Here is a 27,791-nt window from a genome sequence, read left to right on the forward strand (position 1 = left end):
GGTTGCCTACATGAGACCTGCAGAGAGCACACCAGTCAGCATGCTGAACTCTCACCAACGTGGTTGCCTACATGAGACCTGCAGAGAGCACACCAGTCAGCATGCTGAACTCTCACCAACATGGTTGCCTACATGAGACCTGCAGAGAGCACACCAGTCAGCATGCTGAACTCTCACCAACATGGTTGCCTACATGAGACCTGCAGAGAGCACACCAGTCAACATGCTGAACTCTCACCAACATGGCTGCCTGCCCGAGACCTGCAGAGAGCACACCAGTCAGCATGCTATGTGCAGTAGGAAAGTCTCAAAAGGCCCCGCCCCTAGATGAAATGCCACTTCTAGGTTGATCTCCTACCCGTCATTTCTTTAGAAAGAGGAGCCAGGCAGTCCTGTGCTGTGTCAGGGCTGGAGCCTTGTGGCTTCTGCTCAGAGCACAGTAGACCTGGAATCCGTGTCCTTTCATCCCCCGTCAAACCAAGCACGGCTGTATTTCAAAGCAAAGCGAGTGCCGGTGATGAAGCGGAGGCTGACCCCTTGATTTGTGAACGTTCCGCTGTGCTGTGAAGTTCATCTACTCCAAACAATTCACAGACATGTTTGAAGTGCTCAGACCCTCGTAATTACTGTTGAGCTGATCAGACGTCTCTGTGCAGATCGTTAATATGTGCACGGAGTTAAGTAGTGGATGGCTGATGGCTGGCTGGCTCTCCTTTGCTCGCGTGATACTGAGGATGCAGCGTAGGACCTCACAACTGCTAGGCAAGGCTCTACCCACAACTCCCTTTTTATTTAGAAGTGGGGTTACAGGAAGTTACCCAGGAAGGCCTTGAACTACTTACCATTCTCTCAAGTAGCTGGGGTTTCAGGTAGCACCCTCAGGCCTGCTTGACTGTTAGTTAAAATATTCACATTTGGGGTGGATGTTTTGCTTATTAAGTTTGTCTGGCTTTTCAGATGGTAAGGACTATCTACCGTAGTTATCCTAATAGTAGGGTGGCGATTATGAGAATACAGGGAATTGAATGGACATGGGTCAAGTGCCTCTGCTAGGGGGTAGGGATGGGTGTCGCCATGTCTAGAGCTAGTAGGCAGAGCGTGCAGCTCAGTGTCTCCTTCTGGTTGAGTTCTGGCGCTGGTGACTGTGTGACTCGGTCCTGAGGGACACACTGTCAGGGTGTGTTGTGGCCTCACAGCACCAGACCCATGGACTCACCTTTTACTCCTTACAGCCCAGAAGAAGTCTAGAAAATGGTGCGGTGGGCTGCCCACTTCGAGTCTGGGCTTGTCAATCAGCTTTCTAGATGATCGGCTCTAACAGAACGAGTAATAGGACAGTTTGGGTTGATAGAGCAGTATGCAAATTTCCACCGCGCCTCTCACCTGCCACTCTCTTCGAGACCAATTTAAATGCGCCGTGCATTTTGTCCAGGGGCCGTCTCTGGATGCTGTGAGGGCTAAGTGAGAGAGGTAACCAGTGAGAGCAGGCTGACCAGAGACACCTGGGAAAAGAGACCCTCGATGGAGACTCCATCAGACTGACTTGTGGGTTTGTCTGTGCGGCTCGGTGAATCCATGAGAGACTCTCCCACGGTGGGCAGTGCCACCCCACACTGGTGGTCCCACATTGTTTAAGAGTGGTGGTTGAACATGAAGCTGTTGGAAGCCAGCCAGTGAAGGGCTCTCCTCTTTGTTTCCTGTCCCTGCTCCTGCTTGAGTTCCTGCCCCAACTTCCTGCAGCGGTGGACTGCAGTTGGGGAGATTTAAGCCAAATAAGCCCTTTCCTCCTCCCTTTGTTTGTTTTTGGTCTTCTTTATTACAGCACCAGAGAACAAACTAGGGTAATGAGCTAATCCAATTTGAGGGCTTAGTGCACCGCCTGCATGTCAGACATACTCGACTGAGTGCCAGCCATTGTTCCTGTAATTATGAAGCCTTGTTACCCACTCTGAGAACAGAACACAAACCTTCAAACCCAACACATGTATGGCACGTGCTTACCATCCTAGATGTAAAGACACCTGCAATGTATTAACCAATGGCAGCTAACGAGCCCTAACCATCCATAAAGGAGCTGTTAGTATCCCAATTTTACAGAAGAAGAAATGGAGGCATAGACTGGTTGGAAAACAGCCAAACTAGAATGCAGTCCCAGAAGCCCTGGAGCTGAGGTCTGTGCCCTTTCCTGCCTTGCACAGTTGCATTGTTCTGTCCACCTGGATGGCAGTGTGGACAGAAAACGTTCACGGGAAGTAAGCTACAGAAGCAAAAGAGTCCAAATTCTGCTCCAGTGTCTGTCACACACATCAGATAGTGTTGCAGAGTCCGGTACCCATCAAGGAGGCCAACCTGAGATTCGCCATTTCTGAAAGCCTCTGGGGCAGAAATTCAAGGCTCAGCAGCATTGGCACCTACTGAGGGAAATGCCCTAACTGGCCACTGTGGTGAGGTTGCCAGTGGTGTAGTCTCCAGGTTCCCTGAGATCCTAAGTGGTGAACGAAGGTGAGAGAAGTGACAAGGAAGGCCTGGCATTGTCCTCATGGGTGGTCACATGCTAATCTTTACTGGATGCCTTAGTTCTGAAGGCGTCTTAGAGAGCAGTTGAAGTTGGCTGCACTGCACTCCAATATGATGCACAGAGATCACTCCAACCTTCTAACGTCATCTTCAGAAAACCAGCCGTTTCTACACAGGACCAGGAAGCTCTGCCTGCAAATTTCTAGAAGGTTCAGCTCTGGAGGACTCTGTGGGCAGGCCTAGCCTTCTCTGCTACTTGCCTCTAGAGGCTGCTCTCAGCTTAGGACTCAGAAGCAAGCCCTGTCTCTAGGGCTCAAACCAACTGCTCGCCTGTTGGCTTGCCTGTTGGAGCCTGTTTCTCTGTTAAGCCCAAGCCTCAGAGCATAACCCCTGGGAAGTAGACTCTACCAGGCGACTCCACTGGGGTGGGAATCGGGGCCTTGCTGCTGCTGTGACTGATAAAAGAACGCTCCCTGCTTGTTCACAGCTGCTACCCCTGCCACAGGGAGGAGCCACCCTGAGATACACAGCAGTTGCACCTCCCAAGGTTGTGGGTTCAGGACCCTTGAGAAATTCCCAACAGCAGCCTAAAGAAAGTGATGTGTGATTTTCAGGCCTGGGTGGCAGAGAAGAACTGTGACTTTCTGTGTGGTAGCCGGAGCCTCATTGGTGAGGTAGACAGTTTTGCAGTTCCTGCTCGGAATGCCAATCTGTTTAGACAAATGTTTGTGTGAGGGTGGTGTGGGGAGCGTCCCTCCCCTGGCTTGGAGAGCAGTTATGAAAGATTTACTGCCTAATAGGCTTTCAGCCTGGAAGCTGGGAGATGGCACAATCGCTTTTGTTTTGCAGAGAATCCCCTGGGGCCCCCTCTGTACCCATGATGAGCACATGTACCTCAGCAAGCAGAGTGCTGATTAGCCAGGGGCCTGCTGCTCAGCCTCGTCTAGAAAATGCTGCTGAATATGACCTTGTGCCTTTGGGAATTCTTTCTGGAGTTATGTGTTTGGAACAACTTTTCCCCTCTCTCATTATTCAGACCCACAGCTCCAGCGAAGAGATTGACTGTCTCGTGATTGCCCAGACACGCCGCCCCGCGTTTGCTCAAGCCGCTCTTCCTGCCCGGCTTGTCTTTTCCATCTTTGCTTTGCAAAAATCCTGCCCATCCTTCAAGATTCAATTCAAATATTAATGCTTCACTAATCCTTGCCCTAGAAATTGATCTCTATTTTTCTCTCCAGCTCCGTTATCATTCTCTATGCCCATCACGGCCCTTATCTAATTCTGCCTTGCACAATCAATATTTATGTGTAGACTTCCCCCACTCCCACTTACATCCGAACTTGGTGTTGTACAAATGTGTTGCCCGTTCTGAAGTTTTCAAAAAAATTAAAATAAACTATTCATGTATGAAGTTCATATTTATTGAGCAGAAACAAACAATGTCAGCAAGAATTTTGGGTGTGTGTAATAGGAAATAATTAAGATTAAGCATGGAAGAAGTCACACAAGCCAACAATAACCAAAGAGGGACAGTCTTGGTATCTCTTGGTCCTTGGATTATGTACAATTGTGAGGGATATTTTTAAAGAGTAATTCCTGCTTAAAAATCACGGCACTAGAAAAGGCCCAGTACATGAACGGGCTGCTCTCTGGGTGCTTGAGAGCCCTGGATGACAGATGCAGAGTTCCGCCTGGCTTGGATTCCCTTTCAGTCCCCACCAGCCTCGGAAAAGACACGCAGCGCAGATCGGCACAACTGGCCGATTTCCCACTTGTCTATGTGAGTGGTGACGGAAATTAAATTTCCCTGGAGGTGCTAACCCTGCTCTCCTTGTTTTTATCTCAGCCCTGGACCCATCCAAGGACCCTTGCCTGAAGGTGAAGTGCAGCCCCCACAAAGTGTGTGTGACCCAAGACTACCAGACAGCCCTGTGCGTCAGCCGCAAGCACCTGCTGCCCAGGTAAGTGGGGGGAAGAAGGTGACTAGAAATTCAGGGTGCTCTGTGACTGGGGGATCTGAAGCATTCAGGCTGTGCCTGGGAGCAGGGTGAACAAAAGAGAGCAGTGTGTTTGCCTTTAAATGCTATCGGGTGCCTGTACTCAGGTGCTGGGATCAGACAACAAGCACAGGTTTGCCAAAACCAGTAACTTTTTTAAATGATGATTATTATGATTATTGTTGCTGTTGTTATTTTAGTGTTTGTGGGGGTGTTTTGTCTGCATATCATGTGTTCCTAGTGCCCACAGAGGTCAGAAGAAGGTATTGATTATATCCTTAGAACTGGAGTTGTAGGTGCTGAGAATTGAACCCAGGTCCTTTGGAAGAGCAATCAATGCTCTTAAATGACAAACCATCTCTCCAGCTCTAAGAATAGAAATCTTACCTTAAAAAGAATTTCTTAATTTTGACTCTGAGCCCTTATCTGAACAGAAAAGCTCCTTTTCATCAACATGGGGGCCGTCCTCTTCCTTGACTAACCCTGGTACCCAGGAAGGTTACAGTCTAGAAAGCAGGAAGTGGTCCTTCATTTTTGTTGGCTGCCACTGACAGTCTGAGCATGATGAGCAGCCTTTCAGGAACTGGACCCTCCCACAGCCCTGGCTTTAGTCGCTCCAGTGTGACACCCACCCTGGAGCCTGCAGAATGGGTGCTTTCTTTCTCTCTCCAGGTCTTGATGGTAGCCATTGGCTCATCCTCCTAGGACATGCTGTGATTGATGGTCCTTTCCCTTCTGAGTGGCCTCCTCTGGATTTTTCTGGGTGTGTGTGTGGGGTAGCACCTCTCCCCTGGCAGCAAAACAGAGCTTCTCATCGGAGCGATGCGCAGCCTCTGTCTTCCCTAGTCTGAGATCTGATGCCACGGACATGGCCACTGGAATCCCTGGCCAGGGATTGCAGTCAGTGTTGTTGCGAGTGCAGAGCTCCGAGATGTGCCTGGCTGTTTTCTAGGCGGGCGCTTCTTCCCTGGAGTCAGATGGGTCCTGCCCTGGACCCCAGAGTGGTTGGTGCTCAGCGATTGCCCTTCAGGTCCTCTGGGCAGTTTTTAAATCAGATAAATTTTTGTGGTCTCTATTCTGCAAATGCAGAGCTGAAGCAGTAAGAAGCATCGATAATTTGCATATACATCTTTAAAAGCCTTTCAATTAATGTAATATTTATTTTAGAATTTCATATATTTTGATCATATTTTCACCTACCCCAAATCCTCCCACATCCTCTCTCACCTCCTTACCCAGCTAACTTCATACCCTTTAAAACAACAACAACAACAGAAAGGACACAAAACAACAACAACAACAAAAAGCACAGACAAAAAAAATAAGTCTGGAGTCTATTTTGTGTTGGCTAACCACTCCTGAGTGTGGAGCCTGCCCTGGAGTGTGGTTGATATGCCGCTGTGGGCTCCCCATTGAAGAAAGCTGACTCCTCTCTCCCAGCAGCTATCAATGACAAATAGCTTCTTGGCTTGGGGCGTGGCTTGTGCCCACCCCCTCTTCTCTGTGCTGGGATTTTGCCAGCCATAGACATATGCAAGTCATTACTGAGTGGGCTGTAAGAATAATTTCTTCATTATCATTTGAAGTCCCGTTTCAGGAACCCACACTCCAAGAAAACCACCCCAGTCCTCCCATCACATGACTTCTGCCTTTAGGAGAGAAGGAAATGAGCCTTCATTACTGGCAAGCAAGAGAATGCCCCCAATTGGGGATAATCTCCAAAGTGGTTCAACCACTCGGTCTCATGTATATGTGTGTGCACATGTGAATGTATGTTCCAGGGCATCATTTCCCCTAGACTTTGATGAAATACCAAGTAAGAGATTTTTAGTCTTAAATTCAAATGCGTTTGAGACCAAGGCAGTCATCTCCTTGGTTTTCATACATATCCAGGTATACAGGCATTGTCCTGGGTACACCACACTTCTGAGCCTCATTCTCAGCTTATGTGGCAAGAATAGACCCCAGATCCTACAGCCATAAACTGATCATAGCTTTGGGCATGGATTTAGGAAGGACACAGAAGTGGGTTCAATTCCTTCGGGCCTATGTCAATTTGATCAATAAGTTTGTGAGTCTAAATTTGTATTTCTTCATCTGTTAAATGGATTTAATGTGAAGACACAGTGTATTTTGTGTGAAAGTTCAATATAGGTGATGGTACACAATGATGGTTGAATGTCCGACAATGCCAGCTAGTCTAACCATCAGTGAAACAATTGCCATACCAGTTATTCTCTGAGTAATTCTGGAAGCTCAGCCAGAGCTCTCCCTCCCAGCTGCATATGTTCCTGAGAAAGAAGCAGCTTCCCTTTCTCACTCTGAGTGTGCTGCCTTCGAGCCTTTGGACCGGATCTCAGGGGTTATGGTGACATTTCTGCTGCCACTTTGTGCTTTGCAGCAGGGACGACAAAGAAAACGACCGCATTTCTGACCATAGGGTCTATTCATTGCTAGAAAAATAGCTCAGGAATGTGCTTTGGTGAAGGTGGTACACCCTCTTCCTTAGCAGGAAGGGAGAAGCCCAAGGAGACCTGTGGTGTGGTCGCTGTGGTTGTATCCCCAAATATCCTTCTCAGAAGTGGGATTCCTCAGCCCTCGATAGTAGCCATGTGTGTATCTCCTTGGAGGGTCTTGGATGCCTTCCCGGATGAAGCATCTGCCCTTCTACATTAAACTTCAGGGGTCCCCCAGAGTAGAGACAGCATACTGACAACTCTATTTTTTCATCTATCTGAGAACTGCTTTTTCATTCTGTAAAATATCTATAGAGAATCCTGCTAGCCGAGCTGCCCTCTCGCAGCTCAAAGGGAACATGTTGTCTCTAGACTTTGAGAAGCTGCAGACAGACCAGGAGCGAGTTGGGAGGTCACAGCTGATGAGAACACCCCCTCCCCAGCATAGACTGACTTGCAAGTGGATTGGGGGCAAGGCTGGAGAATGCCCCAGCGAGGGAAGGCTGTGGCCTGAACGGGACCTCAAGTGGATAGAGCAGCTCCTGGGAACACAGGACTGTGGACACCGTGTTTCAGGGCTGGCGTCTCCTCCAGCTCTTTGAGGAGGAGGCTTGTGGGGATTTCATCCGGAGGCTCCCGCTGCATTCACATTCTTCTCGGAGAACTCCTGTGGAAAGTTTCTCTCCTTCCTGCTGGTAGGCTGTGCTGGCGGTGTGGGAGGAGGTAGACTCGCGGCCATATGTTCCTGCTTCACGGTCTCCATGGGATCCCTGGTGAACTGCAGAGTGAAGGATGTGGTCCGAACGGCCTCTTGTTGATGTCTTAAAAATTCTCACTCTACCTTTGGAATGATGGTTGATGCTTATTATAGAAAATATTTTAAAATTACGAAAAAATAAGTAGGAAGTAGGTAAAGGCCACAGTGTTTAAATGCAGTAAAGTATTTCAGTAAGTTCTGTCTAGTTTCTAGCTTTTCTTGTCTCTGTTAAAATTTATTTATTTTACGCATATTGTTTTGCCTGCATGTACATGTGTATAGCACACGTGTGCCTGATATCCTCAGGGATCAGAAGAAGGTATTGGATCTGTTGGAGCTGAAGTCATAGGTGTTTATAAGCTGCCACGAGGGTGATGGGCACAAAGCCGTCTTGTGGAAGAGCAGCCAGTGCTCTTAGCGTCTGAGCATCCCTTCGACTTCTGTTTTGCTTATTGACTTGTTTTTGACAAAACTTATTTAGCAAGTGGCCTATATAATATATAAAATTTAGTGTTGATATTTATACATGAACACTTTAGGGTACTATAAACCAAGCTTAAAATTTTAGTGATTGCACAACATGCTGTATAAAAATTTCACTTGAGAGATGGGTCACGTTTCTAAACACACACACTAAGTCTACAAAACTTTCAGACGAAAATGACATGAGATTTCTGTCCTTGGGTTTGATTAAGACTTCCTAATTGTGACATAGCAAATGAGATTTTACACCAATTGAAGGTGTCTGATGTTCTGTAGATACTCTTACTTTTTTTTTTAAAAAAAAGTCCAATCATGCTGGGAGGGAATATTTCAGAGGGTTTGCTTTACATATATGTACATGTAAATGTACTTTCATGTGTGTTTATATCAGCTTCATTTAGCATCACACCACACACACACATACACACACACACACACACACACACACACACACACACACACGAGAATGCAAGGTGAGCTGATCAGCCAATTGTGTCCTAGCCATTAATAATTGAAACTACTCAGCAACAAACACAAGTAAGCTATTAGTATACCAAACAATCAAAAAATAATTGAATAACAAAAAGGATCAGACTCAAATAAATATGAAGTATGCCATCTCCATTTCCTCCCTTCTGGGGCCAAACCAGTTATAAGGGACACGGACTCCGTGTCTGGGGTCACAGGAAACACACAGTTGCCTGGGGATGAAGAGAATATGAGAGTATAGGTGAATGGCTGAGCATCCTATAACTCATGGCCACAAGGCAGATCATTTGGGAAACAGAGACGTCAGACTCCATCCTGGGAAACCAGAGCCCCATTTGTAACTGAGTCTGCTCTCAATGGAAAGGGATGTTTTAAACAATGTCTTATTATTCATAGTTTTTTAAAATCCTCTCTGAGATATTCTTAGGAGAATATTGCCAAGGGATGGAGCCTGCAGAGGGCTCTGCTGCCAGGGTCTCTGCTATTGGGGATCACTGGTTCTGATCAGATGCTTGTGGAGTTGGAGGAGGTGGGGTCTCCTCACAGAGGGCTGAGCATTGATTTTTCTCTCTCTCTCTTGCCATTGATTTTCATTTGGAGAATAGAAAATTGAAGCATTTGTTTGGGGCCGTCCAGACAAGCCACACTCTCTGATTCTGACGGTATGTTGTGAATGGGGAGACGGTGTCAGAATGGGACTTGCACTGTCTAAGTGGACCCTCAAAGCCTTGGGGAGCGGTGGGTACTCATCTATTTTTAAGTAAGGAGCGAGACGGTCCAACTTCCCAGAGGCCTGGGCCTCTCTCATGTAATGGCCCTTCATCTCTGCTTCCTCCTTATCTGGAATAACAACTAATTCTCTGCGCCAGCCAAGAATTTAGATGCCGTCGAGGCTCTTGGTACAGTAGACACATCTCAGGGCTTTCTCTCTTTTATGTGAACTTGAAAAAAAGAATCAAAGTGTTTGAGGTCAGAGAGAAACACATCACAGGATGTGCCTCAAATACCAAACTCTCAGAGGATATTTGAAAGGATGGGGTTATTTCATCTCAGTTTTGTCTTACAACAAAGCACTGCCTCTTGCTACAGGGGCTTTGAACCGGATGATTATACACATACATAGCTGTGGAGGATTGGGAGGCACATGAGCACATGGAAGGCGTCAGCCTTCCGGGTGCTTGCCCGGCTTTCTGATGCTTGGCCCATCAAGGCATTTCCAGTTATCATCGGGTCGTGGAGACCACCTTCATTACTAGGAATCTGCAGTGCTGTGGCTGTGTCCCTTCTGTGAGGGACCACACGCTGCCGTGGGTTTCATTTTAAACTCAGAGATCTCCATGGGTAGAGCTCAAGCCCAAGAACTTGGTGATATTCCTCTGCTGATCATGGAACCATTGAAGCTAAGTTTGGGTTCACTGTCTTCCAAGTCAGTCACTTACTTGATAAACGAGGACTCCACCATGACCTGTTTTTGGCAAAGGCATACAATTTGTGTATTTGGAGCTTGTGCCAAATATATACCCCTGAAGAAGAGGAGAGGGGCGTGGATGTTTCAGACCAGCGTGGCTGACTGCTTACTGTGTGTCAGAAGAACTTTACATGGATAGGTCTTCCTCTCATAGCTCTCTGCATGTATTCCCCCTGGTGACTAAAGCCGCTACTCGGGTTACATAAATAATTGTCCCAATTGCGCATGACCAATAAGGGGCAGATTTTTATCTGTCTGCAGATTCTTTGCCTGTACTTAGGTCACACAGCAGCCACTGGAGATGTGAGGCCACCTAGGGACGATCTCCAAGGGGGAGTCATTGTTCTTCTGGCCCCTGAGTTCCCATCAGGCAGAACCCTGGACCCCTTTCTTCTAGTTCTTGCACTTTATCAAGCAATTGGTCTGGTACCTGGTTTTGCACCGATTTCCTCCTTTCTGTGCCCACACCAATTGTTCCTTTGCACTTTTTCCAAAATGTATTCCTGGAAGCACATGTCACTTATACATAGAGACCTGAGGTCTTACAGCCCAGACAGAGGTCTACCCAGCCAGCTTCAGGTGACATTGAAAGTATGACTTTTAAGAGAAACGGAAACAGGGCTACCGTCTACCTGTGCCTAGGATGCAGATGGGACTGATCTTGGGCTCTCCCCTGGGTACAGTTTTGCCTTACAAGCCCCCGTCCTCCTTCCTCTGTTTTCCTTCATGAAACTGAAGGCACTGATGGTCTGATCTGGATGACAGGAGCAGTGGAGAGTAAAAAGCAACTCATATTAGAAGTGTGAGCAATGGCATGGGATCTTCAGTCCCTTGAAGCAGGGGACAGCGAGGGGACAGCACCGAAGGCAGACACCGCATGGTGAGGCATGCATTACATTGCAGGGCAGATTTGTAAAGATACACTTGTTTCTATTTAAATTCTCTGTTTCTTGAGAATGTCATGCAGGAGTGCTGTCTTCACATCATTTCTCCCCTCCCTCCCCCTTCAGTTCCTCCCGTGTTTCCTTCTCAAATTCATGACTTCTTCAGGGGTTATTGTCATGCAATACACGCATATGCACACACACACACACACACACACACACACACACACACACACACACACACAGCCTACCGAGTTAAATTTCATGTTCTATGTATGCATTGATGTTTAGGGATGACTTTGGGAGGGCTGAGTCACCTACCAGAAGCTCTATTTTGGAGAAAATAGATTCTCCCTTTCTTGGCAGCCAAAGGTAGGGTTTGTAAATTTCCCCACTGTGTCAATGGATGCTGTCATTATACAGCTCTTGTTTAGGTGATCACAGTGTTGAGGCTTCATGGTTCGACTTCTCTGTCACATACAGAGGGTTCTGTCTTCCCACACCGACCCTGGTCCTCACTCTGATTGTCTTTCCCTCCTTCTTGCTTTTCCCTGAGCCTCGGGACGAGGGGCTGCATCGTGGATGCATCAGTTGCAGCTGGACACCTGCATTTACTTGTTTTCTTTCTGCATTTGACCGCTTGCCGTCTGCTGCACAAAGAGGTGTCCAGATGTACAAAGATGTTTTTAATGAACAAATGCAAATTTTCTAGTATGGTATAGCACCCTTGTGTTGTCCTGCCTTGTATGTATTTTTCTTTAAAGCCCATACTTTCAAAGCTACTGAAACAGGCTGGGTAGGATAGGCTTAACTATCACAGGCTCCTTGGTAAGTCTCATACTTTGGTGAGGCATTTTCTGGGTGTAGCCCTTGGGGGCCAGGACTCTACCACATTGTTACCCCATTCTTCTTCTAGGCTCCCAGGCCCTCAAAGGTGGCTTCAGAGATTCCTTTTGACTCTACAGCATAGGTTCCTTGTGATTTGTGATGCTTTTTTTTTTTTTAGCTGACCGCTGTATGCAGGAAATGAAGACTATTTTGTGGTTGATTTCCTAGGATGTGCCTGGGCCCAGATGTTCACAGGACCCACATCTGTGGCTCTGAGATGACGAGTATTTTACAGGGCACAGGTTTGCTTAAGGACACCCTCCCATTTCCTGCCTCCATGTCTGATGAAGGCATTCAGAGCTCTGCATGCTGCCTCCAATGTAGAGATTCCAGGCGGTGTTTCTGTGTGTCTGTTTATTAAGTCGGGTACCCAGTGGCAAACCTGTAGCTGTAAAATGAAGTGTGTGAAGAAACAGTGGCTGAGGTGGGTGTGCCATTTTGAATAGATAATCACTGGTGTGATTTCCTTGCGGGATCATGTCTTGCTGATGACACGCAGGTGTGGATCACGCTAGCTCATCTGTCTCTGCTCATGGTGAAATGAACAAGCTTGTACCCTGCAGCACACGGGAGTTGTAGAATGCTCATCGCCCATCCTGAGGACTCGGGTTATGGGGCAGATTAGCAATCAGATAGGCCTGACACATGTGGGCCCTCCATGCACAAAAGTTATAAGATTGAAGTTTCCCACTTTTGTGCCTTTCTGTTTTAGTTTCTTTCATTGTCCTATATTTCGTGAATCTACTTTGTCTGCTATTGCTTTGCTAAGCTCATCAGGATCCCCACTCGTAGGTTTTTAGTTTCAGTGTCTCATACCAGTTGAATTCAACCAGCGAACCACGAAAGACGTTCTTTATAAGCACAGACATTGTAGTAGAGCCCATTCTGGGCACTGACCTTTCAGATTTGTGGACCAGAAAATGGGTTCCTTTAGATGGGCTTTCTATCTTTAGATGAACTTGTGTTCTACATAGAACATCCTCAAGCTAATGCTGTCTTCAGTATTCTTCATGGAGAGGGTAGGTGGAGGCAAGGGTCTCTGTGCACAGAGGAACAAAAGCAATGATGTTAATTAGTTTGGTAACCTCGGTTCCTTTCCCGTGCTCTTTCTTGAGAGATGCTTCTCACGGGTCCGCCTCCATTACCAGATGGTAAGCAGACTTCCAGCCTACCTTGCTTGCCTTTGATGCTTTCATTACCATGGCACTTTGGATGCGCCTTGGGGCTAACTCCAATGGGCAATGCTGGCCCCAATGGGAAGGGAAGCTATGGCTTAGCATAATGTGGCCATGAGAAACCCTAAAGTGGAGACAAGGTGGTGAGGTTGCCTTCCCCTCTGGAACAAGGTCCCTTTTGTTGGCAGGTACCATCACTGAGTATGGGGATGGTAAAAGGGCTTGAAGTTAGGGTCCACTTCAAAACACTGCCTATATGCACTAGTGATGACAAGGTCAAGGTTATTAATCCATATGCTACTACATTGGACTTGGTAATGAGGACTTTATTCAACAAACAGATGTGGATACCTTTCTCTAGAAACCGTGCTGTGTGTTTAGATTCTGTGATATAAGCGATGTAGTCTGCTCTTGTAGACTTCTAAACAAAAGATTTTTATTTCCCAGAATCCTAGAGTTGGAGAAATAATGGCAGGTACCTTGCCTGGTGTGAACTATCTCCTGGTTTTCTCCTTTTGCCCCCCCCCCCATGTGGCAGGAAGAACCACTGATACCTCTCCAGGCTCGTTTATGAAGTCACTAATCTGGAGAGATGTGTTAGGATCACTTGCTGCTTGCTCTCACAGAGGACTTGGGTTCAGTTCTCAGCACCCATGTTGGGCAGCTCCCGACCAGCTGTAACTCTAATGCCTGAGGATCATCTGGCATCTCCGGGCATGGGGCTTGTACATGGTGCACATATATCCATGTCAGCAAAGCACTTACACATTAAGTAAAATATTCTAAAAACAATAAAACCACCAGTCCCAGTCCTGCTTTCCAGACCCAGCCACCTCCCAGGCACCCTACTTCCTCACATCTTAGCATCGGGAGCTTGGTTTCAGTCTACAAACTCCAGCGTTGAGGGAGCAGAGGCATTCTTTCTCTGTACTCCATTCTAACCCTGGATCTCCCCAGTTCATGTCCTTCTGGATTTCCTAGCAGTTTCTTTAGCTCATTTCACTGCCAACTTTAAAGTGTAATTCCACACTCAAAAGAAAATGCAGGTGAGACTCCAGTCCATCCTTGGGTGACTGTTGGCTTTGTGAGTCTGTGAACTAACGGGCACTTCCTGAACACAGCACTGGGGCAGAGCCAAGGTGTGTGATAAGTCTTCACGATGACATCAGTCCACTCACTTCATGTCTCCTATGCCTGCTTCAGGACTTGACACAGGATAGGTGCTCACCAAATATTTTGTAGGTTAAAGGTCAGTTAAGGGAGAAGCTAGAGACGTGGGACCAGGAGAACTTGCTTAGTTAGGGATTGAGATAGTCACTGTGTTACAAAATGCTGCTTGAAATGAGGGTTACTGTGACATGGGGCCAGGAGCACCCCCTTATGTTTCCTGCACAGAACTCATCCCACTCATGGGCACACAGAAACAGCTCAGAAGATGTTCATAGAAGTCTCCAGGGCCCCTGGATGTCATATGTCTGTCTCATTTTGTTCTCTGGGATGAACTGGATTCCAAAGTTCTGCCCTTGTCTGACCTGCAACCTACTTCTCTAGATTCTTCTCTCTTTGCCCAACACCCTGTCCCTGTGCACAGTGACTGAACACACAGAAAGGTTAACTCTCCTCTGGAGCGTGGAATGTCATTTGTCTCACAGAGCTGCTGGTTTGTGTTCCTCCTGTGCTGCAGAATGACCTTTATACCTCCTTAAGAAAGGAGGCATGGAAAGGGACCAGCATTGGATGCCCTCCAGTCCAGCTGCCTGTGCCAGGCCCTGCATGGTTCTGGCTACGCCTGAACCCTCTTGAATGCCGGCCTTTCATTCCTAAGGACTGCTCCAACCAGGAGGCTTGTAGACCACAGACTCCTTCCTAAGGTCAGACTCTTCATTGGCCTGTGGAACTCAGTTCACCTTTCTAGCTCCCAAGAACAGGAGTAGATAGTGTTACCTGAGGCCATGTCACCCTGCCCCACCCCCATCAGGACACCTGGGACTGTAGTCAGCACCATTTCCATCATTCACTCTGTCTGAGAAGAAGACTTAGAAAACAGAGGACTGGCGAATGAGACACCCACCTCTCCAAGGGGCTTTAGGATGGCGGTTGCCACTTTCTGCCCATGTGAGCCCAACCTATACCTGCATACCAAGTGGAATAAGCCAGAAAAAGGTTGGGTTCATTGTCTTTGCACCTGCTCTCGACTTCACCAGTTTCTTCAGAAACCAATCCACCCCCCTCGTGTTATAAGGGAAAGTGGACATGCTGCTGGGGTGGCCTTGGTGACGTTGGTGGCCCTTTGGAGGTACAGGCAAACACTTTGTATCAATGGTTCTCAGGTGGTAGGTAGTAAAAACTGCTCTAGCAGAGGGTAGGGTAACAGAGGAGGGCTCTACCCAGGGCGCTGTTGCAGTTGGCCCCTGACAAGACTGCAGTGCCTGTGGGTTGATAAAATTCGCCAAGAAGAACCGCTCTGGAGAAGGTTTCAGAGAATAGCATCAGCTTTTATTGCACTGAGCAACCACTGGGAGCCTGTTGACTGCAACCGCTTAGCGCATTGTCTAACATAGATGCAGGCACCCCAGCACCACGGTCTCTATGCAGATAGACAGACACGAGCACCCATGCACCACGGTCTCTATGCAGGAAAAGCACATGAAAGGAGGCATAGAGAGGGCAGACTCTTGAGCAGGCCAGCGACCGGCTACTCACACCACTCCAGAATTCAGTGTTCTGACTTTTGGGAATACTCGGGAGCATGGTGCACCATACCTCTTAGTTAGAAGCACAGTGTGCCACCACGTCATGCCTGAGTTCTCTTCCACACTAGTGCTCCCTACTATTGGAATATAGTTTGGTACATTGCTGACCAATTGACCTTTTTTATCCCATCTTGTCAAATCCCTTTCATGGAAGGAAAATCAACTTATAGATTTGTATATAAGAATGCTCAGTGCGCTTGATCGGAGCCTTGAAGAAATAAAAATATTCCCTCTTCAAGTGACCTCTGAATTTTGCAGAATTTTGCCCACTCAATGATCTTAAGATAGCACGGATGCCTTTGGCTGACTTTCCTCGAGCAGAGCTAACAGGTTATTGTCTTCTTGGTAACTTGTCCACATTCGTCCAGGTTCTACTGACAAACAGCATGGTGACACACAGGCACAGCATGCTGACATGGGCTTGAACATCCTGTCTCTCCTTGTGGAACAACTGGGAAAAGAGCTGTGTGTGCGCTGTATTCACATGCATGTGTATGTGTGTGTGTATGTGTGTGTGTATTCACATACAAACAGGCTTGGTGATGCAGAAGTACCTGAGACATTCTCTGAGAAGAACGGCACATGAGCTGCCCCCCTAGGAAGGGATGGGGAGATTCTGAAAGAAGATAAGTATAAGCCAAGGAAGCTAGGTTTAGTTTCAGAGAGCATCAGCCAGAGCTCTCTACCTGTGAGGCCCACAGAGATAAGAAGACACCACAGTGCTTCTTTATCTTTTTCCTGCTAGCACCGACTGAGAAGACAGCTTTGATATCCAGGGGCACACAGCACAGATAAATGGAGGCTCTTCCTTCCTGCTGCCCTTTCGGAGAATGACCCAGTTATGATGGTTTGTGGGTAATAGTGTGCAGCTGCCCTAGCTACTCAAATGCCATGTCACAAGCAGACTAGGTTGTCCTTAAACATATTGTATGGGTTCTGTCTTGTGGAGTGGGCTTGAAATACAATTAGAAAGTGCTTGGCTATTCACAAAACATTTATACCACAATACAGCCCGTCATTTCGGTCACTGTTAAATCTCACAGGGTTCGTAGCTGGGTACCATTGTTGATGACGCTCCCTCCTTGGTACAGAACCTTCCGTCACTATGAACGTCAGCCAGTGGGGACAAAGCTTCCGGGTTAGGACCAGCTTGCTTTCTCCACATTCTTTCCCTCAGGGGGCAGTGTCTTCAGCAATAGTAGGGTCTTCTCATCAAGTTCTAGGGGGTGACCAAGAACAATCGAAATAGCCTGCAGTGTTTTGGGGGAGTCTATGGAACCCCACTGACCAATAACTTGTAAAGAGGTAGCCCATACCTGGTACTGGTCTTTCTATTCGATGGCCTATGATGTCTGGGTGAGGGGTTGTGCCCCTCTTATAGGATAATGGCATTTAAACCTCTTCATGTACATAGTTTAGGATGATTCTACAGTATTAGTTTTCTATATAGGCTTTTAAAGGTCTTCGGTGTTAGTGCTCTTTCCCTGTCTCCCTCCTCTACCCTGCATTTACACCTCAACCCATTTAAGTATCACCTGGAACCCAAGCCCAGGACTGGGAGGTCCTCAGCCCTATGGGAGAACCTAGTAGCAGTACTCTTCAAATGGACATGGTAATTGTGCTGGCTGGTTTATGTCAACGTCACATAAGGTAGAGCCATCAGAGAGGAGGGAGCCTCAGTTGAGAAAATGCCTCCATAAGATGATTTTCCTAATTAGTGATTGATATGGGAGGGCCCAGCCCATTGTGGGTGATGCCATCCCTAGGCTGGTGGTCCTAGGTTCTTTAAGAAAGGTTAAGCAAGTCATGCAGAGTAAGTTGGTGAACAGCACCCCTTTATGGCTTCTGCATCAGCTCTTGCCACCAGGTTCCTGCCCTGTTTGAGTTCCTGTCCTGACTTCCTTCAGTGACAGACTGTGATCTGGAAGTGTAAGTGAGATGAACCCTTTCCTCCCCGAGTTGCTCTGGTCATGGCATTTCATCGCAGCAATGGTAACCCTAAGTAGGACAGTAATAAAGTATACCCTAAGCATGTATCCTTACTACACCCCTAAATTAGGCATCTCTCATTTTGTTGTGCCATTCATCACAGCAATGGTAACCCTAACTAGTACAGTAATAAACTACACCCTAAGTACATATCCTTACTGTACCCCTAGATTAGGGCGTCTCTCAACCTCATCAGAGAAGCTTCTTTTTGTAGTAAGTGGTGATCAGTACAGAGACCCTAGCTGGTGAACATGCAGGAAAGGAGAGACTGTGGCCTGCTCAGCACTCAATGGAACCTCCATATCATACTCCTTCCCCCAAGGGGCTCATCAGGCATCTTTTGCTTTCTGCCATTTGTGAGCTAACTCTCTCTCTCTCTCTCTCTCTCTCTCTCTCTCTCTCTCTCTCCCTCTCTCTCCCTCTTCCTCTTTGTGTGTCTATATCTGTGTGTATGCTGTGTATGCACACACGTGTACATGCATGTGTGTGTGTGTATTGAGGCAGAGTCAAACAGTACAGCTTAGACTGTCATGATACTTACTATATTGTCTGGGAAAGTCTCTCACTCACAATCCTCCTGCCTCAACATCATGAACATTGTGAATGCAAACATTATCCACTGTGCCTAGCTAGATAGACTAATAGCCCTTCTCTCTCTCTCTCTCTCTCTCTCTCTCTCTCTCTCTCTCTCTCTCTCTCCACACACACACACACACACACACACACACACACACAAATTGTTTTAAAACTAGTGGTCTACGTGCCTGTAGAGTTTGGCGCCTCTTCAGGGCAAATCCTCTTCACAGGCTCTAACTTGTCCTATGTCCAATACTTACAATTGTTCTGGGCAGAGGTTCTAGAGAATGCGTCTTTGAGAACCCTCTAGATGCCTTTCTTGTCAGGTTTAGCCAATTTAGCCAGTAGTATATGGTCAGTAGTAAGAGCTGGAGCTAGAAAGATCCAGAGAGCTGCAAAGCATGGCTTCTACATTGCATGCCCTCTGCCCAGCCTCTTCTGTCTTGTCGAGCGTGTGCTATGAGTTCGATGTGTCTGCCTGTTCATTTTCAGTTTGCTCAAGGAAGCAGTTTGACTGGTGTTTTCAGAACTTCTAGTCCAAGCTGTTGACTCCTCTCCTCTCTAGAGAGTGGCTGCATCATCAGCTGCCTTGGTCATCCTGAAGCCCAGGTGAAGGGCGGGTCACACGTCGAAATGAGTCACAGTAAACAGGCTGTGACCCTTAAAGAGCTGTTCTTGCTTTTGGAATAGTAGACTCCCGGGCACATAGCTTTTGTCTGGTCCTCATTCTACTCTATTCTTTTAGTGTACTTAGGTACTTGAGGCTGCTACTCGGGGCTGCCTTGGAGTGTGGTTCTCTGCTTGAGCTGGGCCCTGCTTGTCCCTTTTGTCCCACCCAAGCCTTGATCTGGGATGGTTTGCCAACCTCTTTTTCCTCACCTAGACCAACCAGGATGTGGCTGGAGCCACATAAGACCTTCCAGACAGATCAGTGGATGCTTCCTACCTCAATGCTGGCTAGGCTCAGGGTGATGGGCTGGGTCCTTCCCGTTGCCCATGTCTGCTTTGCCTAGGAAGACTCCCCGGCTCTTTCTCCCTAACCGATTTCCTACGCTCTACCACAGTTTTCTCCCTCTGGGAGCTTTTGTGAGGACCAAATGCGAAAGTTCATGGAAAGTGCCTAAAGCAATGGCTGCAGCCTCCCTGGAGCTCATCATAGGCCAGGCTACTTAGTACCAAAGGAGGGTCCTACCCATAGCAATAGCCGTGCAGTAGCCGTGTGTTATAAGGCCCTCGGCAAATATCTAGCAGCTGTCCTCATCACATTCCTGTCCTTTTACATTTCCGGCTTCCCCACACAGCTGGTCTTTTGTGCCGCTGAGTATCTGGTACCTCTGGTCCTGCCTTGCTCCTTTTCTCTAGTCCTGCTGCCTCATTAATAAAACTGTACTTGTTTGCACAGGATCCTACATCTGGAACCTTCTTCACTCGGAAACAGGGCCTCGCAAGCCCACGCGTGCTGGGACGGGGAGTCTGTCACGTGGGGACCTGTCGCTTCCATTGGGACAGCTTTCATAAATGACACACGCCATTATGCTGCTCCTGTATAATTTTATGACACGGGATAATGACTGAAATAACCCTAACAACCGAGAAATCCCAGCATCATTGTACGCGACAGATTATTCCAATGGTTAACATGTTTTCATTTCAATTAACACTCATTATTTTGTCTCTAGTTCAAAATAGCCACCATGTCAACAATCTGGGTATCTCCCATCCCTGCTTTAGAACCAATTAGTTTTGATTTTGCAAACAAATTCAATTTTATTCTTGAATGGGCAGTTTGATATTAACATGAGAATAGATCCATGCAGTCCTTTTGAGGGCAGCAAACCAAGGCTGTTATTCCTGGGGAGAGATTGTCTGCTGATGGGTTCTTACACCTCTGCGCAGACAGGCCCATCTTAGGCAACCAGAGAACAAAGACAAGCCAGGAAATTAGGTCTGTTGATGGGGGAGGATTATGTAAGCCTTGGTTTGGGGGCCTGGGAATAGGTCCTAATGGCGGCTACCCCCAGAGAGCTGCTGTGAGAAGAAGCAGGGAGGTGCATTTGGCCCTCTAGATTGGTGTGTGGTGGTTACTCAAAGCAAATGGCCTGGCCTGGCTGTCATTTACTCTTTGGAGTTGCCTTGCCCCTTCAGCAGCTGTTCACATGGAGAGGGAAACCCATCTTCCCACAGACACCCAAGCATGGCAGAATGCTGTGTGACAGGAAAGCCCCTCCCCAGTGACTGAAGGGAAAAAAGGACATTTCTACCATGTTTTTATCAGCCACCCACTCCCAGTCCTCTCGCCATTAAAATACACTGACAGAAATGGCTGAATTTCGAACAGCAGGATCATGTTGGTAAATTTATTCGTGCACATGTATTTATTGTTGACAAAATGATGGTTCTGCCAGTTTCTGCGGTGGGCCCTGACCATGGCACCACTCTGCAACAGCAAGGGAACTGCCAGGTCGCGGCTAACGTCATCAGGGTCCCTTGGCATCACCTGACTGCAGGTGTGTGATGGGGGAGGCAGAGCAGGAAGCAGAAGCGTAGGTGGCCAAAAGTTAAAGGTGACATGTCTGGGAACCTGGACAGGAGCAAGTTGGAAGAGAGTTGCCATGATCTGGTCAGTCTATCCGACTGCGGTCACCTCGTGAGTGTGTGATTGTGTCTATGACCACAGAACTGTTCTTATACAAATGATGAGTACGGCTGGATGAGTTTGTGAGTGCATCTTATAGGTGTCTGGGAAATAAGTGAGTGTAGGTGGGACAAAAACCACTGCACACATGTACACACGTACACATGCACACATGCATATGTACACACATGTATACATGCACACATACAGGTTGGTGACTGGATCCAAGCAAACAGTGAGGCTGTTAAGACCGTTAAGGTAATTTACCACCAAACTAGAGTCTAGAGCATAGCCGGAGAGACAGGAGAGTGAGGGTTTCATGCAGGATGCTCTCATGATCAGATATGTAGTTAAGAGCCATTTTTGTACTTTAGAAATATGAATGATGGGAAATTTGGTAGACCGATAGCAGAAAACTTGAGGAAATGTGGTTTAATAGACTGAACAGGAGCAGTGGTGATGCTGGCTCTGACTGGCTGTCTATAAGGGGTGTAGCTCAAATTCTAACTGGTATTAATAATAAAAACCAGGAGTCAGATATTAGGGGGTCAAAGTTGAAAGATCAGAGAAGCAGAGCAGTCAGCCACTAGTTCTTATCTCTATGAAGTCTTCAGACCGAATGGGGTATCCAGTCTCTGCAAGTCCTCAAGACTGAACGCTGTCTCTCTGCAACCTCAGACTGAATCCTGAGCTCCTGCCTCCTCCTACCTTAAATTCCTCTCTCTACCCAGCCATATCACTTCCCGTCTCCCCCTCCCTAGTGCTGGAATTAAAGATGTGAGCCATCATCACTTGGCTCTGTTTCTCTTTTAGATGATTCAATCTCATGTAGCCCAAGGTGGCCTTGAACTCACAGAGATCCGTCTGCCTCTGTCTCCCAAGTGCTAGGATTACAGGTGTGTGCCACCACTGCCTGGCCTCTGTGGCTAACTAGTGGCTAGCTCTGCACTCGGATCCTCAGGAAAGCTTTCTTTGCTACAGCACAAACAACATATCATCACATAGGGGCTGATAGGCTGAGATTTTCCTTGCAGTGTTATCAACCCACATGAGGTGAGGCTGCCCCTCCGTCTTGCAAGGCAGAAATGAGTCAGCTCAGTGGCTAGGGAAAGGCTGACTGGAACTACTCCAGACCAAATTGCTGTGTCTCCCTTGTTGATGAACGTCTGTGACACAGGGCATAGCATTTCCATCAAAAGTGCTTCATTGTATTTCACTCTTCATTGACTCAGACGCTGAAACACTTGAGTTAGAATTCTTTGTCACTTGCCTGGACTGAGCTGGTTATTTTTTTATGATTTGTACTGGATTGGCGGAATCAAATCTACACACAGGCATCGGGGAAATTCAGGCCCGTTGACTTACATCTAGTGGCACATAGGCTTGGCTTCTGGGTAGATACCACAGGCTGAATGCCATCTCCACTGAGCTTCTGCCTGGGTTGAAATAAGTGACAGCCAGGACTGCCCTCATCTCACGGGTCTTTGGGACCAGCAGCAAAATGGAATGGTATAAAGGCTTTGTACTAAAAGTCTCCCCAACATCTGAAGCAAGGCCTAAACTGTTTCTACCTAAACACGGTCCATGACCACCCACCGCTGGGCATGGCAAGTCCTCTCCTCTGCAGGTAGAGAGCTAGGGACATGCTCTTGGAGAAGCTGTTCTTATGTAACCGAGTTCTTCTAATGATAGTACAGATCCCCATAGGAGATTCAAGTCTTACCAATCATTGCTGAGGTTCCCCAGGAAAATAGCTATGTGCCGGTGTGACATCACAAATCACTTTCCCTCCATGTTTCTAATTCTTCATTTATATGGCAAAGTTACTCATCTAATTGTTTTTTAAAAGTATTTTTCTTTTCATTTTGAGATTATAATATAGTTATTTCTCCCTTCTCTTTCCTCCCTCCAAACCTCCCTCTTTACTCTCTTTCAAATTAATGATCTCTCTTTTTATTGATTGTTGTATATATGTATTTATATTTACACACACATAAACACACATATTCCTAAATAAACCTGCTTAGTCTGTATAACAGAAAACTGTAACCAACCAAAATGTAGATTTACCAATGAATACATCCACCAAATACTCCCGCACCTAAGGCTCGGGGAACATGGCTGAGCAGGGGTGGGAAGATTGTAAGAACCAAGGGACCAGCAAGTTTTCTGTGAGCCCATGTCTTACTTGCACCCAGAAAGCCTCACTAACATGGCTGCCTACGCCAAACTGAGCAAGAGCAAGAGCAATAAACACTCCAAAGTGGACGTGGGAAAGATCACAAGGCTTCAGGTCTGCACAGAGAGCTCTGGGCAACCATGGAATGCTGAGACTGAGAGAAATCATCTTCCCCAGGGACGAGCACACTAAGTGGTTCTTCATTACCAAACATGACTGTTGGGTAACTGGACACAGATGTGCAGGAAACATTATCTAGATTGGTTTTAAGGCACTTGCTGCTCCAACATTCTGTGATCCTATGGCTACATGGCAGGCACGGGCAAAATCTCCACCCAACAAGGGAACCTTAAACATTCATGAGGTGCCATAACTCTAGTAGGCACCAGCCAACCTCCCCTCCTCGCCTCCCTTAAAGAACTTAATTTACTAGTGAGGTTCAGGTTCAGAGACAGAGAACGCTTGTCCTTAGCTGGAGATTGATCGTGGGCTGCATGGCGTTCACTTTTCCCTCCCAGACTTTGGCTGAACTCCGCAAGGCTCCTTTTTTCCTACAGCGTCAGCACTCAGGGGCATGCTCACTCTAGGGAAACCCTGTGGACTTTACTGCTCCTTCTGGAAGCTCAGCACAGGAATTGTCTTGGTCTTCTGGGGTCTCACCCAAGAGAAGATCTTCCACCTGTCAGCACGGCTCCTTGTTTTTGCTGCCCCACTGTCAGTGACAGGCAGGGTGTCGTGTGGATGATGATGAATGTGAGGTGCAGTGAGGAGGTTGTGGGCTCGAAGATGAACTGTGCACTGACAGCCCCTTCCTCTGCCCTGGTGAGTCTCATGTTGCTACTTGCATCAGTTGGCTTAAGCAGGCCTTGAGAGAATCATGTCTGTTGAAGAATAATAGTGGTCCTCAAGTCCCTGTGATTCATCAACTCAAATGATGAAAAATGCCCATCCCAGATAGAGAGGTCAGTTCAGTGTGGGCAGCTTTGGGGAAGCAGGAAGAACCCCAACAGCAAGGATAAGTTTGTTCTCAAAGACTTTTAAAGCTACTCTTCTAGGTTGGACTGAGATGGGCCATGGTTGTTTGAGAAGAATGGCCTCCATAGCTTCATATTTGAATATTTGGTCTGCAGATGGTGGAACTGTTTAGAAAGGATTGGAGATGTAGGCTTGTTGGAGCTGTGTCACTGGGGGCAGACTTTTAGGTTTCGAAAGGTTAGCACCATTCCCATTGTGTTCTCTGCCTCCTGCTTGAGAATCAAGATGAGAGCTCTCAGCTCTAACCCTCTGCAATGTCTGTCTTAGCTAGGTGTCAACACACATCATGACCAAGGCAACTTATAAAAGAATGCCTTGTATTTGAAACCCCACAATTTCTAGATGTTGGTGTCCAGTGATCACCATAGTGGGTATCATGGTAACAAGAAGGCAAGCAGGTAGGCATAATGCTGGTGTGGCAGCTAAGAGCTTATAATCTGCAAGTGGAGAGAGAGAGAGAGAGAGAGAGAGAGAGAGAGAGAGAGAGAGAGAGAGAGGAAGACCAAGAACAAGCACTAACTAAGCATGGGCTTTGGAAATTTCAAATCAAATCCCACTTCCTCCTACACCTTCTAATCCTTCCCAAACCATTCCACCAACTAGGGACCAAGTATCCAAACATATGAGTCTGTGGGGAGGGGTGCATTCTCATGCAAACCACCAAAAAAACCTAAGCCCAAGTACATTCTTTCTTTTTTAAATTGCCTTGGTCATGGCGTATTGTGGCAGTAGCAATAAAAAAGTAGCTAAGACATGGGCCAAGGCAGAGTTTCATCCCTGAACACTCTCTGCAGGCCTTAGGCCTCACCATCGATCAGATCCACGACTCCGGTCCCCTCTTCAGTAAAATAGGGTCAATCCTGGGTGGTCTCTGCCCTCCTAGAACTTTCTTCTCTGATTCTTTGGTCAGACAGGTTCAGAAATGTTTTCTCTCCAGCCTGGATCCCTGTTGGCCCAGGGGCTGTGCTGTGGGTATCAGCTGATTCCCTTTGATGTTGCTCTACAGGAATTCTCCAAACACTCTCTCCTCACCCACTGCCTCCTTTAAGTTACTGATGAAGGCCTGAGGTGTGGCATAAGAACCAAATTAGTGTTTCCTGTGCCCCCCCCCCCTTCCTCTCATTTGGAAGAGGGAAACACACCTGTCACCATAGCTCAATTCCTGATGGACGACTAAGGTGGGGGAGAGGGTGGGAGGTTGGCGAAGGGGGTGTCCTTCTTCACCTGGCTGAGCAGATTTCCTTCTGGCTTCACCAGCTCTTTGTGGTTAAAGGCTCTCTGGATCTAAGTCCCAAGGGTTTATCACACTTCCATGCAAAGGTCACTTCCTTCTTTATGGTCCCTTCTATTGGGGAAGCAATTATAATAGCTGCCATTTCTATTGCTTCTTGTTTTGAAGCTTACACTAGTTATGGTTGTTTCTGCAGAAGCAGACGCCCGAGCAAAGCAACTTGAAGGGAGAAATTGTATATTTTGGGCTTAGGTGTGGAGAGGTTTTAGTTCACAGCGTTGCAGAGCATCATGGCTGTGAAAGGAGGAAGAAAGGGCCGGTGGTGCCTCAGCTCATGACTGACAGAAAACAAAAAACAAACACAGGAAGGGATCAGACCATATAGTTCCAAGGACATGCCTCTTCCCCAGAAATCCTTCTTCACCCAAATAGGTTTTGCCTGCTTCTTGTAAATCCATCCTATTTAAATCCCCTTAAGGGCTTAATCTGTTGTTGTATCAGACCCCCAGGACCCAATAATTAACTAAAAACACATCAACTAGCAAACAAACTCTGTTTGGGGTATTGTATATCAGCCTGTTGGGGAATTTCCCCAAAACAGCCCCCCAGAATATCATCTAGTGTGGGACATTTCCCACAAACACACCCCCAGTACATCGGCCCCTTGGGGCATTTTGAATTTAAACCATAACACATTGTGGTTTTCATAATAGCCACCAGAAGTAGTTTCTGTTTGACAAACTCTGAGCACTGCCGAGTGCCGGGTTGATGGGCAGTGCAGAGGTGTTTGCCCATGGCCCATGCGAGTCACACAGTGAACTACATGGAGATCAGCTTTGGCTGAGAGAGAAAGGACGGCAGGCACTGCAGGAGCCTCTCTTTCAGTGGCCTGTGATACAGAGATGGGGTCCTTTCTCTGCACACACCCAACACAGTCCTGGCCAATTACCATTTACAACCAAGGTGAGATGTGGAAGCAGGAGCTGGAATGGAAGGGAATTCTGATTATGTGAATAGTTGGAAGTGACATCACCCTATTCTTCACCAAGGGGCAAATTGGAAGCTATAGGGAAATTGTTTTAACGTATACCCAGAGATGGTTTTCCATAACTGGGAAAGAGTCTTCTGGTAGCGTTTTGAGTATTTCTGTGTGAAGTGCTCACACAGTGGCATGGGTTGCCCCTACAGAAATGGCCCAGCAGCCCCAGGAGAGTGTAAGGCTGTGGGAAACTGTTCAGGACGCTTGTGATGTGTTGACCTGGCACAGGGGCAGACCGCACCGCTCTTTCTCTCTCACTGTTTCTGAGATGACTGGGATGTTTGTTCCATGTGGATATGTGATTTGCACTGTTTTAATGGCTACCATTTTGCTTGGTTCAGCTATTGAATGGAATGTGTGCTTTGGAGAAAACTCCTGGTACCTTTTAATGACTTGGAACAAATGGGAGTTCTGGCTAGCATCCCTTGGGCCTCTTATCTCCTTTAGGGCTGCTTTAGTGTGTGTATATAGCTGTGTTCTTTGGGAACCTAGTGAGCATCGATAAGGGCAGGGCAGAGTTTCGACTAACTTATCCCCTTTTTTCTTTCTTAGGCAAAAGAAGGGGAATGTGGCTCACAAACACTGGGTTGGACCTTCAAATCTGATTAAGTGCAAGCCCTGCCCCGTGGCACAGTCAGCGATGGTCTGCGGATCTGATGGACACACGTACACGTCCAAGGTTGGTCTTTATTGTCCATATTACAAACACCACCGCAGGTCTGTTCATTCGTCAGGTCTCTGTGCTCTGAGCAGCCTGGTTGCTCTGGGGAAGGCAGACTCAGATAGCTTCTGACCAAGGAGACCAAACAAAGTGACATGTGATGGGGGTGGCTGAAGGCCAAAGGGGGAAGAGAGATGCGCTCTGCCCAAAGACGCACACCACATCACTTGACCCCAGAGAAACAGCCTTCCGGTAGAGAAGCAGAGCTTTGGCACTTCCCACCTCCTGCTGCAGAGCTGTTTGCCTTCATCTGTCTTCCTGAGCTCCAGGGCAGTTTCATAGGGTGGCGTCTACTGCTTGCTGTTAGGAATTTTTCCTAGCGCAAGCTCTCTGCTGATGCAAAATCCCAATCAAGCCAAATCAAAACAAGCCAAATTAAGAAATATCCAGGTTTAATGGGATTCCTAGGCTCTCAGGTGGTCCCAAGGGGAAACCAGGAGGCCATGAATGATCATCAGGAGGAAGGAAGAGAGACTCCTCTTTTGGGAGTTCATTCAAATACCCTGTGGGAGTGGTCCT

General features: G+C 47.3%; 1 protein-coding gene across 1 annotated transcript in view; it reads left to right on the forward strand.

Moving 5' to 3' along the window:
- The window catches only part of Spock1 (SPARC (osteonectin), cwcv and kazal like domains proteoglycan 1), a 463,728-nt gene that overhangs the window by 312,777 nt on the left and 123,160 nt on the right, over window positions 1-27,791 (forward strand). The window contains exons 4-5 of the mRNA XM_075969465.1: window positions 4,364-4,478; window positions 27,104-27,230. Coding sequence (XP_075825580.1) covers window positions 4,364-4,478; window positions 27,104-27,230 — 242 coding nt within the window. The remainder of the gene's footprint in view (window positions 1-4,363; window positions 4,479-27,103; window positions 27,231-27,791) is intronic.

The sequence above is a fragment of the Microtus pennsylvanicus genome, chromosome 4 (assembly GCF_037038515.1).
Source record: "Microtus pennsylvanicus isolate mMicPen1 chromosome 4, mMicPen1.hap1, whole genome shotgun sequence".
NCBI lineage: Eukaryota > Metazoa > Chordata > Mammalia > Rodentia > Cricetidae > Microtus > Microtus pennsylvanicus.